We start from the raw sequence: 16,923 nt of genomic DNA on the forward strand, positions 1-16,923 counted from the left end.
TGTGCTAATCAGCTTGTAAGTGGAAAATGGCACTGCCAGTCACACCCCCGGTAAAGATACATTGGACCTGATCTGATTATACTTAGGGTTTGCTGTCAACAAGTAGAGGCAAGGCCAGGCTCAGCATTTCTGACAGTACAAGCAAAAATCTAATATTGACCTTACACCAGACATTCATTATAGCAATCAGATAATTCTTCATGGACCATAACTGATCAATAATGAGTCTTTAAAATGAGCAATAACCTAGACCTAGGCTAACTATTCAAAATAGAAAACAGTTCAATATTTATTACTAAACAAAAGTATGCAATAATAAAAATGAACCTTGTGCATCATAAACATGCTTGTTTAGCTATTTTGTCAACTAAAACACATAATATAACATTTATGTAGGTAGTACTTGTGTTAAAGGCAAAAAGTTTTATATATATATCCTGACTCGCATTGTAGAATTAGTATAATATATGCTTCATTTCATGCTTTGTTAAAGTGTAGACCATTTTAATGCTTCCAGCACGGCAGCCAAATGAGGTATTAGTCAAAATTCTAGAACTATAAAATGGATTTAACAGTAACGTGTACTGTAAAATGAAAAAGCATTGCATTAGTGAAATAGTCTAGGGAGCCAAGCAACCAAAGGTCAATACATGGTACTGCAAAGCACAATTAGAAAAAAAACAGCCATATACAAAAGGAACAGATACAGGGTATATAAAAGCAGTATTTACAGAGAAAAAAAGAAGTAGCAATTATATGGTTCTAAAATGTCTTTATAAAGGTTTTCATTTCTGAACAAACCTTGTGATATTTAATTCTGTATTTTTGCCAGGAAGCTAAGTGCAGTTTTACTAATATGTCAAAGCAGAATTCCAGTTAAATCACCAATACTTCCCACTCCGTTCCATTGTCTGATCCCTGAACTTAGAATTTTTATTTTACATAAAAGGGTAGACAACCCTTTTATTTAAAGTAAAACTTTTGTTTGTTAGTGTTTTTTTTAGTGCCTGTGCAGAAGAAGAGGGAGAGGAGAAGACGTCAGCACCTGGGGCTCCCTCTACGCCGGGCTAAAGTCAGATACCGGGACGACGCGGGACCCACTGGAAGATACCTCCCAATGGATAGATTGATCTGTGGGATTGAACGTAAGTGTGATTTTATTGTTTAGGGTTTACTTCCGAAAATACTTCAGAAAATACAATGCAAGACACAAGGTGTTCCCTATGCTGTGGACACAGCAAAAGAGCCACAGTGAGGAAGCTGAAGTAAAACAGAGACAAAACCTTGCCATGCTTTGGGGAACATTACGCTATAAAAATATATTTTAGGTCTAGCGTATTTTTTTTTTTTTTTTTTTTAAATGCCAGAGTATGCTAAAGTTAAAGCGTACCTAAACTCAACATTTTTACTTTACATAGAAGGGTAGACAACCCTTTTATAAAGTAACAATGTTGGTGCTTGTTTTTTTTTTAAACGCAAAACCTCTTTTTAAAAAAAAAAAAAGTGCAGCACCGCTTCTTTAAGTCTTAATGACCGCGGCGAATCCCAGGATGACGCAAGAAGAAACAGTCTGGATTGCAAGAAGGAACAGCGCCATCAATGGATCAATGGGATTAAAGGTTATTTTGATATTTTCTTTTTAGTTTACTTCCGCTTAGGACTTGATGACTTTCAGTCCTTATAATGAAAAATACAGCCAATCAAGTTAGACTTTTTTGTGAATATATCAGACCACCATTTACCTATTGGATATCTGATTGTGATTTACACCTGTCTATGCTAACCTTTTGTTTGTAGAAATATGTTTTTTTAAGAAAGCAAAGCCAGGAATTTAAAACTTTGATATATGTATTAGAGACTTTACTTGTAAGATTTCCTTGTCACTGTTCCCATTTCTGTTCTCCTTTTTCTTGAAACAATATGCTTGGTGTCAAAAAATTAGTATTTACACTTTTTTCTTTTGCATTTCCCAAAACATAAAAGGTATAAAGGATTTCAAAAAGTGTAAAACCTGCTCATAACACACAGATAAAGTGAAATCTAGAAACTACCCCAATGTGAACGCAAATGCATGAAGAAAATACTTCCCAATTGCTCCCATATGGTTGAATGGGTTTGGTTGAGAGCATAGGTCACCAATTAACCTAAATCTCAAATATTAAACTGATAAATTAGTGTTTACAGACTCACCTATATAGTATTTGGCATTCAAATTCATTATATAATATTTGTAACCCAACTACATTTGAAGGAACGTTATATATATTTTATAAGGTAACTGAATACATAATGTTGATGATGGATTAATCAGTAGATATGATAAAAAAATATTCATTGATGTTTGAAAAATTGTAAATGGCCGTTCACAGATAAAGAGAGAGCCTTCTTTTAAATCTCTCCACTTTTGGTAGAAAATAGAAGAATATTGCATGTAATATCCCAACCTTTCAGAAAAAAATGAGTACTTAACAGAACAAAGTGACACATACAGAAAGGAGAAATACAGGTGCCAACAAGTACATTTAACTTTAAGTGCTGCTCTGTGTTGAGAAATGAAATACTAAAAAGAGAATTTCGAATGAATTATGTTTTTTGAGAATTTATGTGCAGACTTCTATTGAAAAATAGAATTTTCCCAAAATAAAACACTTTCTGGGGAGAAAACACTTGATTGCCAAGTTATTTTTCACTTCCATTGGCGTACTGCCTGTGCAGCCAAAGAAATGGATCCATGTGAACCATCTGAAAAGCCAATATGGAAACCAGAAGTTCACAGTAGAAAGGAATTTCCAACTCATCTCTTAAGGATGATGAAACTCCAGAACAGATGGTGCTAAATGGGTTTGCAATAATGGGGCTTATTTATTAATGTTCTCCCAGACTGGAGACAATACACTTTCATCAGTGAAACTGAGTGATCTAGCAAACCTGGAATGGATCTGGTCTGGGACTGAAAACATTCTCTTAATGACTTTTAAGAAATCCATTCCAGGTTTGCTGAATCACCTAGCTTCACTGATGAAAGTCTATACTCTCCAACTTTAGAGAGCTTTAATAAATCAGGGCCAATGTCCAAGCAAAGTAACAAAGAGCAAGTTGAACGTGCATTGGTTAACAATATATAGCCCTTGGGACACTTTTTACCAGTTTAATGATTAGCAAGTCATCTAGAAGTGGACTGAAAAATATTTACAAAACTCTTAAAATTATTGTAATTCACTAGAAATTATTTTTTTAATACAATGATAAGCACTAATGGGGCATAGACTGCTTGAACACAGTCACCTTTACATTGACATCAATGAATGAACCAAAAACAAAATCACTATAGAAATTGAGTAATTTATAAATTATCCACTCCAAGGTGAGTGCTTTCGGTAATGCAATTATGAAAGGTTCCCTCCTCTATATGTTCACAGTCAATCTTGGTATCATCAAACAGGTTCTCCCAAGATAGTGCCCCTGATTCATCAAGCAGAATCGGATTATCGCTCGCGCATTCGTATTCGCGATCCGAAATCGTACGTGATCGCGCTATTCAGCAACTGAAAAAGCTTGCGGCCGGAGCCGCGCATCTCCAACAGCTTTACACTGGCGAGCTTGTATTAAAAGTCACTGTTCCCCTAAAAAATCATTCTTTCTAATGGCACACACATTACCCATAGCCCTAAAAAAAAATGTTTGCGCTGTTTGCGCTCCCTATTGCTTATTATTGTGAAGGCAGGAATCCGGCTGGCAGTGAGGCGCGTGTACGCGCACACTCGAGTCTGGACCGCGGTAAACCGCGATCGATGGCCGCTCGTACTTTCACGCTTCCAGCGAGCGCGGATTTTATTGATGAATCAGGGGCAGTGTATCATCTCCAGTCTTGCAGAGATAAATCAGGCCAAAAGTTCCAGAGGACATCCTGAGGTGTTGCTTGCAGTAACTGTACAGTTTCAGTGCACAGAACCAGGGAGCTCTATGAAACTAAATATTATGTACTGCCCTTTGATGATGTCCAGGGCCCCACTTAAGGCCCCATATGTCAGATAAATTGACCAATACTGCTTTAAATTCTGCAGATTTCCCCAAACTCTTATTGTTTTGTTAATGCTTCACATACATAAATGTGATCTGACTAAATGAAGACAAGAATCATTTAAATTTGTTGACAGGTTCAACATTTTAAAAATCAATGTATCATTTTAGGGGCCCTATTTTCCTCCCAAGGAAATTGCTAAAAACCTTAGGGTCTCAGTATATCAAACTTGTTTGAGCAAGCGTTCTCTTCTCCCCAGCCTCGGCATACTCATCTTACCAATATTCCCTAACAACTTCTTGCCAAATACTTGTCAATTCCAGGTATGGAATTTAAAATTGGTCTGAAGGGTAGCAGCAAAGTATGTTTTCACAATTTCACCACATTCTTTATTTACTTTTATTATTATGTATTTATACAGTGCTTGCATATTATTCAGTGTATTGCAAAGTGCATAGTCATGTCACTATCATCCATCAGAGGTGCTAACAATTTAATGTCCCTACCAAAGTCAATTTTCCTTCATATATAGAAGACCAATCCAGTAACCTCTCAGTATGTTTTTGCCATTAAGGAGCAAAGGAAATCTATGTGTAAGCAGAGAGAACAAACTCCATTCAGATTCCTACCTAACATATGAACCTAGAACCCGAGTGCTAGCTACTGAACCAGCACACATTTGCAACAAACAGTTTTGATGCTCCATGGCATAAACATACATTTTAGGCAAATGGGACAAAACATTCACTTATTTAAATACATATTTGTTATTCTGTTGCATTTTTCGCAAATATATAACCTTATATCCTGTGATAAAAAATAACTGTTCACGCCACAGAAACTAGCGGTGATGGCACAAAGCACTGAGGTCTTATTTCATCATCTGTTCTCACATTCAAGCTTTGGAACATCATCTGTTCTCTGATGCAAGCAAAATAAAATTGCTTTGGTTCAGAGGTGAAAGACGTGCATGTTCTACGCAAAACAATGCTGCAAAAATAAGAGGAAAATACCATTCTGAATGCTGAAAAGCAAGGAACTGACTGACAGGCTAAACTGACAGCAGCCTCTAATTTTCGGCATGCCTTTGTTTACAATTGCTCTGTCATATCTAATATATTTGCAGCAACAGCTACAAGTGCCAATCGGCAATGTAGCTATGATAGGTACATGGTGCATTAGTCAGCACTAAAGGAAAAGCTGCTGGATTAGAATGCACAAGCTTGTATGTAGCTGTGTTTTTTAGTATTACTACATTTGTCAATATTTTTTAATAACAATGTAAAGTGCAAACTGTAGAAACTCAACCAATCAGGATTTATCTTGCCGTCAAACTGAACCTCTTACCTCATTACTGTAGCAAATATAAAATATGCTAAGTAAGGCATGCATTCATGAATCATCTTTACATAGCACAAGCAGTGTACATACAATCACTTTATTTCTTAGTATTGTTCTTGTCCTGGGTCAGAATGTATTGAAGCCAACAAGTTAACAGCCAGGTAGCTAGCAGTACCAGCAGTGACAAGGCTTATAAAAACATTCAGAACATATAGGGCTTACATTCACACAATTCCACACTGTAGGCTCCATATTTCTACCCACTTTTAGCCCTCACCGGCAATATTTAAGTTTTTTTTGTTTTACATCTCAGTCTTTCGGCTGTAGGTGCTGTAGGGTAATTTTCCTCTTACTAGGCAGTCTTTACTGATTTGGAGAACAATGCTGTAAAGATGAAGTCAGCTTTACATCCTGCACCATTACATTGTGAATTAAAGGTACCCTGGTGTTGCCCCCTTAGGGGTGAAGTCATACACGTTCATCAGTGAAGCTGAGTGGTCCAGCAAACTTGGAATGGATCTGGTCCAGGATTCAAAACATTTGCTACCAAATAGCAAATGACTTTGATGAAATCCATTCCAGGTTTGCTGGAACACCCAGCTTCACTGATGAAAGTGTATTCTCCCAAGCCTTGGAGAGCTTTCATAAATCAGGCTCGTTGAGTCAAATATTTGGTACAATAGAGGTAAAGTAAAGGGCAACTCTTGGGGCCAACAAAAACAACATTTGGCACCACTGTGCTTGTTCTTAAGGAATCAGTACTTGTTTATTTTACAGCAGCTCATTTGCTCATTTTCTAAGGGTTTCAGTGGGAGAGGGCCTTCAGAAGCAGTAACCACTCCACAACGGCACAGCCTTTCTAAACATAACCTTGCTTTCTGTGAATCAAATCTATTGAGATAGGTGAATGGTTAAACTTGATCGGAAAGTGCCAAGTGAACAATGTAACTGAATGATGTTTATTATTAGAGTCATTCTGATATTTGATTAACACAAACTTAACTGTGGCTGAACAGTCACCTAAATTACTAGATAATCCAAAAATTTTGGTAAATGCCATAACAATCAGATGGCTAGTCTGCTCTATTTAAGTCTCTATGTGTTTGGAACTGTAATTGCTCAGCCTACGTCTGGGAAAGACACAGTGATTAGTTAGATCGTGAGATGTTTTTTGAATAGAATCCAGGTTCCTGGTATATCTTGGCTTGTAAGGCTTTCTGAGATAGCATCTTATGCAGTTGAATTTTTTTGGGAGCCGTAATGCTACAAGGAAAAGTATATTTATCCCTGTTCAATGTTAGCAGTGTGAATGGCTCTCCAGTGCTCATCCATTAAAGCCCAAGTCATTTGGAAAAGGTCTGAATTTTTCCTAACCATTGACTGAGCATTATTAGAGGACCAGTGACCCAGATACATATTTTATAAGACTGCATTTGACACAGACATAGAGCTAGAGAGACAACCAGAGAAGTGCTGAGATCATCCTGTTTTGTGTTACCCAGATATGGCCATAAAACTTATTGCAGGTTCTGCTGCTTGTGCATTTTATGCTTTTATATATAGCTGATCAAACGTCTGACTTGCACTGCACTGCTATTGCAAGTATTGCAAAATTATAGTTCAGTGCTATACAAGGTTACATCTGCAATGTCTGTTTCTCTTACTTTTAAAAGATAAAAATGATAGCAGTTGTTAAGAGGTGTGCACTATTTTATATATTTATTGTTAACATAGAAAACAGCTGAAGAGAACCTGTCACAAGCTCCCAGCATATTCCATATTATTGTGCATATTTATTAATCTGATGAAATCATTAATATTCTGACCTGATTTACATTTATGATGTATTGATTCCTACTGGTGACGGAAGCAACTCTTTTATATGTCCTTTATGTCTGTTTCCTTTATGTCATATGTCCTATATGTCCTGTTTCCATAACACGACCCTCAAATAAACACAAGATGGTAGTTACACTTAAAAATGTTAGGTTTAAAAAAATTTTTTAGGACAAACCTGTAGTAAAGCAACAGGAAGGTGGGGTATGGCATTCTAGGTACCTTAGTACCTGACTGTTGAATTTCCTATACATGCAATTAGCTGCAGGTTAGGCTTGGATAATGTACTTTATGTGGCTGATACCTTATCTAAACAACTAGATTATTATTATTATTACTATTATTATTTTTATTATTATTTACCAACATTTTTTAAAGCGCCAACATATTACGCAGTGCTGTACATTAAATAGGGGTTGCAAATGATGGACACAGACAGTGACACAGGAAAAGGAGAGGACTCTGCCCCAAAGAGCTCACAGTCTATGAGATAGGGGAAGTATCACACAATAGGAGGAGGATTTGGAATGGTGGGAAGTAGTGAGGGTAGTAGCAGTAGAACTGTTATAGTGTATTTAAACCCAAGAACAAACATTCTATATACTTTAGTTTACTGGTCCTTAGGTCCATAGAGATGCTAGATTATTGTCACACCTGCGATCATCTCAGGAACAACTCTACCTACAGCTGCCCCACTTCATCGATTAGCGGTCTGTGTGCCAGATCACTAAGCACCTGACTACTAACAACAGCAGTGATAATGGGGAGGACTCAGAGGGGCCCCTCCTGCCTGTCAGGAGAACAGAGCAGGCAGCCTGTCTTTACATCATTGATCATTTGTAAAGCTGTCATCTGAAAAGATCTGTAACAATCATTTCCAGCGACAGATAATGAAAGTCTGTACAAGGCTTTAGAGGTGGAAGATGCATTTGTTTTCTTTTTAAGACCCTGGTGATCATATTAAAAATAAAATCCTTGGCGCAGTGTTGTGTATGTAAAGACAGGTAAGCTAGTAGAAATACAGACATCTCCCACCTTCTCTCCATAACAGTATTATTATTAATATTATTACACAGTATTTATATAGCGCCAACAAAATATTAAGCAGCACTGTACAGTCATATCACTAGATGTAACTCAAAGGAGCTCACAACCAATGTCCCTACTATAGTTATATGTCAAGCCAGTTAACCTGCATGTTTTTGGAATGTGGGGGGAAACCGAAGTACCCAGAGGAAACCCACACAAACACAGGGAGAACCTGCAAACTCCATGCAGATAGTGCCCTGGTTGAGATTCGAACCTAGAACCTAGCGATTAGATTGCTAACCTCTGAGCCACCGTATTTCAGAAAAAGAACTTGTAACAAGGCTAACTGAAAATAATGTACAGACAGAAAGGTAACCGCTAAGATTACAAAGGTGGCTGGCTGCCAAGTCACCGCTGGAGAGCGAGTGGGCGCAGAATAAACTGAGCTTCTAAAATTAAGCTAATATTACTTGCTAATAAGGATTAATTACTGCACATTAAATTCAGTTATGTAAGTCAGAGAGCTTTTTTTAGGGCCCATGGCCACTATTATGTTGCGGTGAAGCGCCTGTTCGCCATGTTGATCTTGATGTGTGCCTTTATTTCTAACGATTGTGCATTGTGTTGTCCTGCCAGAGATACTATATACACCTTTTTGGTGCAATACTAGGCCTAATAAAATGAATGAGCTGCCTTAATGTAATGCATTTTAACATGCAGCATAACAGCAAAACTTGCTTTTGCATTGTGATGTGAAAATTGGTAAAAAATAATACATTACAGGATTATATCTTTATAGTTATAAAGGATTTAATTGATTTTGAATTTATTGTTATTTAGCCAGGTGTCTCTTCACAAATATTCTATCATGCAAATCTTTTTAAAAACTTTCAATAAACATTTGGTAAATGTATTTTGTAGTTAAAAATACATGATAATGAAAAGAAATAGAATATCTATGAAAACAATATATTAATTTTTTTTTATAAATAAAATAAGATAGAAAAACAGTAAAATTCTTAGTGCACACCTTCATAAACAAGCTCCAAAATGTTCAATAAAACATGTAGCTACTTTCCAGAAATCAGGTAAATAAAAGGTAAATAGATGCATATGTTCTCAATCTGATGAGAAGGAAATGGATTGACTTTTATTTCAGTATGTGGCAAATGTATTTCACAGAATGAGAGAAATGCATTTCTTATTATTATAAACTTGAAAAAAATTCAGCACAATAAAAAAGGAATTATGGCCTGGTATGAGGTGTATTCACTGGAGTGTGATAGCCTGTATTGCTCATAAGCAGCTATTCAAGCGTATGTAGTGCATATTATACCCGAATTATATGTTCTTTTTATTTTATCAGCACTTCTACAGCTGTTTCTTTGTGTATTTTGTTTGTTCTGAAACTTCACAAAAATAATGTTTTGATAGAACTAGTAGGTCACATTCCATTAGCTGTTTAGGTGAATTCTATAACTAATGGCAGCCCTGTAATTATTGCATGATGAGCACAGGAGCATTAAGTTTGCTTTTAGACACACATGTAAATTGGTTTTAAGTGCTTCCAGATAATTGGTTGACAATTACAAATCCCTGTTAGGCGTTATTTTTGCTAATAGGATATTAAATGTGAACAAACACATTTACAACAAATACTAAAAAAAAAAGAATCCAGGGCAGGTTACTTCTTTCTATTAGTTTTATTCAGTATGGCCTGTTTCTTCTTAAATAATCCACAAAATATAAACAGACCATACTGTATTTTTTGAAAGACCAACGGAATCTTATTTATTTATTATTTTAATACAGTCAGGCTTCAGATCCAGTAACAAGTTTATATTCCTTAGCTGAGATATTTAAGGGATTTAAAGGACTATAGTAGACAAGTTAGTAATGAACTGAAATAATTGCCCCAGGGTAAACAGAAAATAGTAGAAAAAAAGAATAAATAAGGAAGGAGGAAGAAGTACAAAGGGGTATAAGAAAGGTGGATTGGGGAACATTTTAAGACTACATAACGCTCTACCTAAGAAAAAAAAAAAATATCGGTATACAGGTTTCATGTGGACCAGATATGATTAAACTGTGTTTGTTTATTATAAAGATGTGCTGTTACATGTTCCATTTTTTGTTATCAACATCACAATTCACATCCATATAACATATATATTTGTGAGTGATATATTACTTCACATCCAATTCCTACATTCACATGAAGATAGATTGCGTGTTCCACTCCATATATACAATAATACCAGGGGTACGGCTTAAATACTTTCCATAAGTAACTCAAAAAAAGAAAAACGGATCTTTATATAGGTATAGAAATGCTTCATAGCACTATTATCCAGCAGCTTAATCAGGCAGTGTTCGGCACTTGCACAGACAGTCAATAACAATACAAATACAATTTATTTACAAAGAAATTTAAAGAATACAAATATATGTTAATACAAGTTACTAATAATTGAATTCCTATTAATAATAATACATCATAAATATAAATACTATTTAAATAGTAGGATAGAAAGAGATAAAATGTATGCATATTATTGGACTAAGAGAGTCTGTATACATACAAATATGCTATAAATTTATAATGGTTCATATCAAGTTTTAATACTGCTCAGTTAATGTAGAGAAAACAATAAAATGAAAAATGTAAGTGGCATATTTTTTTTTTTTTTTTAGAAAAAAATGTAGCCTATATTATATAAAGTCAGAGAAAAAATCAGATTCTTTGTTGTGGTTACACTTAGTTTAATTATCAGTTCTTGCAAGATAGTCTAAATATTTAGACTTTGGAGTTACTTATATTCTAACATCATTTAAAGGATCACCAAAAAAAAAAAAATATTTTGCAGATAACCAGTCGTGTTTTAATGGTATGAGTATTCTATTTATGATATCATCCCCCATTTAAGTGAGATGCCAAACATTGTTCCCTCCCCAGACAGAGTGGAGGGGTAAATAATGTCAACCAGAGACAGAAAGTTTACTATTTGCAGAATTGCTCAGTAAAAAGAGTAAAAGCCTGAAAATATATTTTTGTATTAGGGGACAAACATTACATATAATTTTATAGGCAATAACAATTATAATCTGATAACAATCTATTTTTTTTTACAGAAATAACTGTTCTACCTTATACAGGCTTACATTCTACCAAAGTCTGGCAGTTACCTGCAACTCCTAAAAAGCCCGTGCGAGCTGAACAAATATAAAAAAAACTAGGATTGATCTTGTAAGTGCAGAATGGTTGAATTTCTGAATGGTGTTTAAACATTGTTCAAATTAAATCTTGTTTACCTTGTGGAATTGCTATCTACCTCTTATGTGTAGTATAGCAATATAAGCCTGGTTTGTAGTGTTCAAGTTTATCCTTCGTTCTGTTTCAGCGCCTTCCTCCAAGCTTTTATTGCTGTGCTACACATAAGTAGTAAACAGCAATTCCACAAGGTGAGCAAGTTGAGATTAACTCGAAAATTCTTTGAACACCATATAGGAAATCTAACCATTCTGCACTTTGAAACTTGCTCTTTGGTACACTTGGGCAGTTTATTTTTTAGAAATCGCATATCAGAACAATTCAAGTCTAACACCTTTTTTATTTTTAATAGTCCTGTACTGCTGGACTTTTATGATTTTAAATTGATTTTAAACTGATGCTTCAAAATACAAGTTCCCACTGTTTTTTGAACATTATACTTTACTGTACTTGCTAAGAATTACTCTCACTTTTACATTACATACATAGAACAAACATTTACAACCAAACTTGCCCATATACAGCTCCTTCTTAGAACGTAGTCAGTACAGTACAATTAGATAGTTGCTTTATTAGAAAATGTTACTCCATCTTTTACCTCCATATTTACACTAAATTCCTGTTCATTTCCTATTGTGCCGAATAGCCACTAGGTTGCAGAATGAGTCACTGCCCCTGATTCATCATTGAAATCCGCGATCGCGGGAAGCGCGATAATACGCGCGACCCGCGATCGCGGATTACCGCGGTCCGGGACTCGAGTGCGCGCGTCCACTCGCATCCTGAATCTGCCGGCCGGATTCCCAGTAAAAAGCTGTCGGATAAGCGCGGCTCCGTGCGCGAGCTTTTCCGGTTGTTGAATAGCGCGATCGCGCGCGCGATTCCGGATCGCTAATACGAATGCGCGACCGATAATCCGATTTTGTTTGATGAATCAGGGGCACTGGGCGTAATTTCTAAAGGCTGGAGAAGATACAATTTCATCAATGAAGCTGGGTGATCCACCAAACTTGGAATTCAATTTCTTAAAATTCAATTGCTATTTGCTAGCAAATGTTTTGAATCCTGAAATAGATCCATTTCTGGTTTGCTGGATCACCCAGCTTCACTAATGAAAGTGTATCCTCTCCAGCCTTGAAGATCTTTAATATCTTTAATAAATAAGACCCATTGTTTTAATATGAGACCTGTACAAAAATAATTCACCACCAGCGAATTTTAGAGGATTCAGCTGGGGAAATAATTTATAAATAGAACCCTTTGTCTTTATATCTGTTTGTAAATAAAACTGTAAACAGAGTTCTTGTTAGACATTAGAAGTGTTTGAAGTACACATAATTACGTCTTTGTCAAGCAGCATTTTGAAATTTGTTAAAGGTGTGGGTCTTATTAACGCATCCAAGTTTGATTGCAACAGATTTTGGACTTTTGGATTCAGTTGTGATTTTCTGTCTCCAGTATCACACAACTGTCTAATGAACCTGACACACATGACTATCTTTCAGGATACTAAGTACAAATAAACAAAGGCAGACTTACATGTATAACAAATATTGAGAAAGGCATATGTGAACAGCTCTGCAGCATCTAAAGACAGAAAATACTAGAAAATACTAGAAATGATGAGATAAAGATATTTTAGTATACATATACTATACTCATTATCATATTCGGTAACAGAAACAAAAAAGTAATGTACACATATGCATGAAAAGTATCTTAAATGTTCAAGAAATATATGACAGCCGGCATTTGCATTTTCACTCTTTGAGGTGATAGGAACCTCCAGAGGTACTAGCAATCAACAGTACACCTGCTGACGAGGCCTTGTTGATGGCAGTGTATTAATGGATGACATGCTGTGAAAGCAAAACCACATTGATTAACAGGTTAGCATTGTAAGCCCAGCAATTGGGAGGCTACGTACAAAGAGAAGTAGATTGCCCTATTATTATATATGGAAGCCCATGCTCATCTCAAAGGTACAGATTTATTTCACAGCTAACACAAAAACATACTTTAACCTAATACATGGCAAATATTGTTTCTATTGGGCCATTTAGTTTAATTTCTTTTACCTTGGTTTGAACTTTGTATACATTCAACGGTATGTAAACTTTATCTAAAAATTATCCTGATAGAAATTGAATGCTGATTTGCGTCCTCTGCACTTCTATTGATCCTGCTTAGGCCTATGTGAACTACACAACTCCCCAAGGAAGAGGAGAGTGGGAGGTATTATGTAGTCTTGTTACACAGGAAAGTGAGTGAGCATTGTCTTTTTAGGACATGAAGTGTGTTACTGGCAGGATTACTAAGGGAAAAGCACCTGAAAATTAAAAAATCTAATAAAACATCAAGGACTGTTAAGCTGTAATATATTTCATTATTGTTCCTATTTTACTTTAAAGATGAGATTGGCGGTAATACCACAGAAGCCCATGTGCCACTACAGGGCATAAGGAGCGTAGAAGGCCTGATACAGTATTCACTTGCTGCCCAAGGCATACTTATATATAAGGATTGCCATCAAAACTAAAACAGCATATTTCTGTAATTGTGTAGTTATTTGGACTTATGATGTTTTAAAAATGATTTTAGCTTCTTTCAGGTTTGAGTGTTCTATATGCCTTTATTTGTTTCCAAAATATCTGACAAAGAAGGTACAGACCCCTGCCATCTGTATCACTCCTAAAACTGGAAAAAAAACAAATTATCTTAGGCCAGCAGTACTTTTTTTCTCCAGTTTTGCTGTAAAGTCCTACCTGTACTGAAATACTTGTTTAAACCTTTACATTCTTATGAAATATGTTGCATCTGATGTGAAATGATTATATTTTGCTTGTTGCCATGGTGGAAAAGTACATTAGGTTATATAAAGTTGTGTGTGAAATCACTGCACAGGCACAAGATCCCAAAGGACAAAAGTATAAAAGTTGTGGGTCTCAATTTTCAATAAACAGTGGGTTTGTCAGTACACTGGTTTAGATTAAGGATTTGCACAGGAACTATCTATGTTTCTTTGAAACAGCTTTTTGCAAATGTATCCTTATAAAACCCCCTTTCTGAAAAGCTGCTCTCTGAAATCATTACCAGTGCAGTCATAAGCTACTACAATAGTATTTTAAAAACTCAAGATCAGATGTTTATGTATGCCATTGCATTTATGTATAGAGAGAAGGCTGTGTTTCACAGATAATAAAACAATTGTATTCTTTGTATTTCTGTAGATGGAAAAATCCAAAAGAACCCCTTTCCAACAAGCACATTGGAAGTGCTCCCTGTGGAATTTGTCAGCAGCAGATTTGGGAAGGAGAACTCCAAGCTCAAGGACATGAGATCACAAAGTTCTCCTCACTCAGGAGAAGAGCTCTTAGACTCAGAAACAAAAAGTGAAATGTTGCTCCATAAGCAGCAAGCCCCAAGCTCCCCTCCAGATTTTGCAGATAATCAAACAATGCCAACCAGGAAAAAACCTCCATCCCTAAAGCAATTAAACATAGCAAGGAAACGTTTGAGGCCACAAGTAATCCCAACTGTCTCTGAAAGACTGGTGGAGTCAAGTGCCAGCATATTATCATCAGCATCTTTCTCATCATTATCATCAGATGTGTCTCCTGTACTGAAGGATTTATCTTCTGAAACCCGAGATGTAAAGGAACATATCCCCGAATTTCCATTATGGATAAACAGAAGAAGGCACAGTGGTTCCATTCCTCGCCACCCTTTCCAGCTGACACCATACACATTACAACCTTCAATGCCCCATGATCAGGATTCTGTAAAATCGTCTGTAGCAGATATCAACACTTCTTTGCAGGCAGATGAGCCTTTTAGGACACATTACGCAGACCATGATTTGAATGCAGGAGAGGAAAACCAAGATACCACAACATCTACTATAATAACGACAACTGTCATCACAACAGAGCAGAGCCCAGGTAATAAACACTTATACAGTGGCAGTATTCTCTGTTTATTGCTGTATTTGAATCCTGTTAAATGTGCTTTTTGTGCTGCACAAATTAATTGCAACTTTCATTAACCACTTAGCTTGTTCCTAATGGCCATCACAGCCACATTACCTTTATTTGTGAATATAATACCAACATCCTAGAGGCTGCGTCATTGGTAGATTTGGTCATACAGACCAGTTAATGTAGAGGCTAAACTTCCTTACTTTATATTTACATACAAATGCCATGCTGCCACTGTGATACACATACCAGGTGACTTTAATGCTTATTTCTTTTAGGGCTTTTCATATGCCTGCTATATTTTCATAGCTTGACTGAAGGCAAGATGAAAATGGTCTTTTCCAAATTTCATAATAACTTTGTTGGCTATAATAACATTATGCACAGATCTATGCCTTCTAGTTTTCATATTAACTGGAAATCTGATTTTAATCTCCAGTGAAATGTAGACTGATTGCCTCTAAAATGTGATTGGTAAATATGGATTACTGAACACCGTCACCAATTAAATTAGATTATTAAATTAGTGTCGCTCTGTGTAGCTGGCTAAATAATTGAATTTATTATTAAGACTATAGTTTGCACTATGAAAGTCAGCATATTGGGAATCTCTTTACGTGTTGTGACTTTTGTATGACATTTCCAGTTAGAATCTTATTTTTAAAGTGGAAAATTTAAGTCTTATCCATGGCACCTATGTTTCTCTTGTGTCTTACTGAATGACAGTATACCACATAAACCAATATGACATCAGCTTTATTTATTTTTTTGTTTCAATGTTACAATGCATAAGTTCTTTTATTGATGTTGTTACTAACAAGGATTTGTATATAGTTCAATGCAGTGTGAACTTCTTGGAACCAGAAGGATACATTGACTCAACAGACTACCCTCCACTTCCTTTTCAAAACTACCTGGAATGCACTTACAATATTACAGTCTACATGGGCTATGGAGTGGAGCTGCAGGTGAGATATTTATGATGTATCAACATTTTTTGTGAGAGTTTATCTAGTATGTCACACAAGACAGGAGCAATTTGAAATTCAAAAAGCCCTAAACCTAGCAGCCCTAAATAGGAGTTTGCATGGACTGAGGAGTAATTCCTTTCACGTTCCTCATACTGCCATTTATGTACAGATCTGCTAACTATGGGCCTGATTTATTAAAGCTCTCTGGAGACTGGAGAGGATACACTTTCATCAGTGAGCCTGGGTGATCCAGAAGATCTGAAATGGATCTGATCCAGGATTGAAAAGATTGGCTAACAAATTGCAAATTACTTTTAGGAAATCCATTCCGGGTTTGCTGGATTGCCCAGGTTCACTGATGAAAGTGTATCCTCTCCAGCCTTGGAGAGCTTTAACCACCTAGCCGGTATGCCCGTACGAAGGTCGGGCAAAAAAAAATGGCTAGGATGGTTAACCCCGTAATTTTGTCACATCCTT

At 36.1% G+C, this 16,923-nt stretch overlaps 1 protein-coding gene across 4 annotated transcripts in view; it reads left to right on the plus strand.

Annotated features, from left to right (window-relative positions):
- Positions 1 to 16,923, plus strand: part of SEZ6L (seizure related 6 homolog like) — a 227,342-nt gene that overhangs the window by 102,635 nt on the left and 107,784 nt on the right. For all 4 annotated transcript variants that reach the window (XM_072415423.1, XM_072415424.1, XM_072415420.1 and 1 more), the window contains 2 exons: positions 14,729 to 15,439; positions 16,310 to 16,443. In XM_072415423.1, the coding sequence (XP_072271524.1) occupies positions 14,729 to 15,439; positions 16,310 to 16,443 (845 nt within the window). The remainder of the gene's footprint in view (positions 1 to 14,728; positions 15,440 to 16,309; positions 16,444 to 16,923) is intronic.

This window comes from Pyxicephalus adspersus, chromosome 6 (genome assembly GCF_032062135.1).
Source record: "Pyxicephalus adspersus chromosome 6, UCB_Pads_2.0, whole genome shotgun sequence".
In the NCBI taxonomy this organism is placed as follows: domain Eukaryota; kingdom Metazoa; phylum Chordata; class Amphibia; order Anura; family Pyxicephalidae; genus Pyxicephalus; species Pyxicephalus adspersus.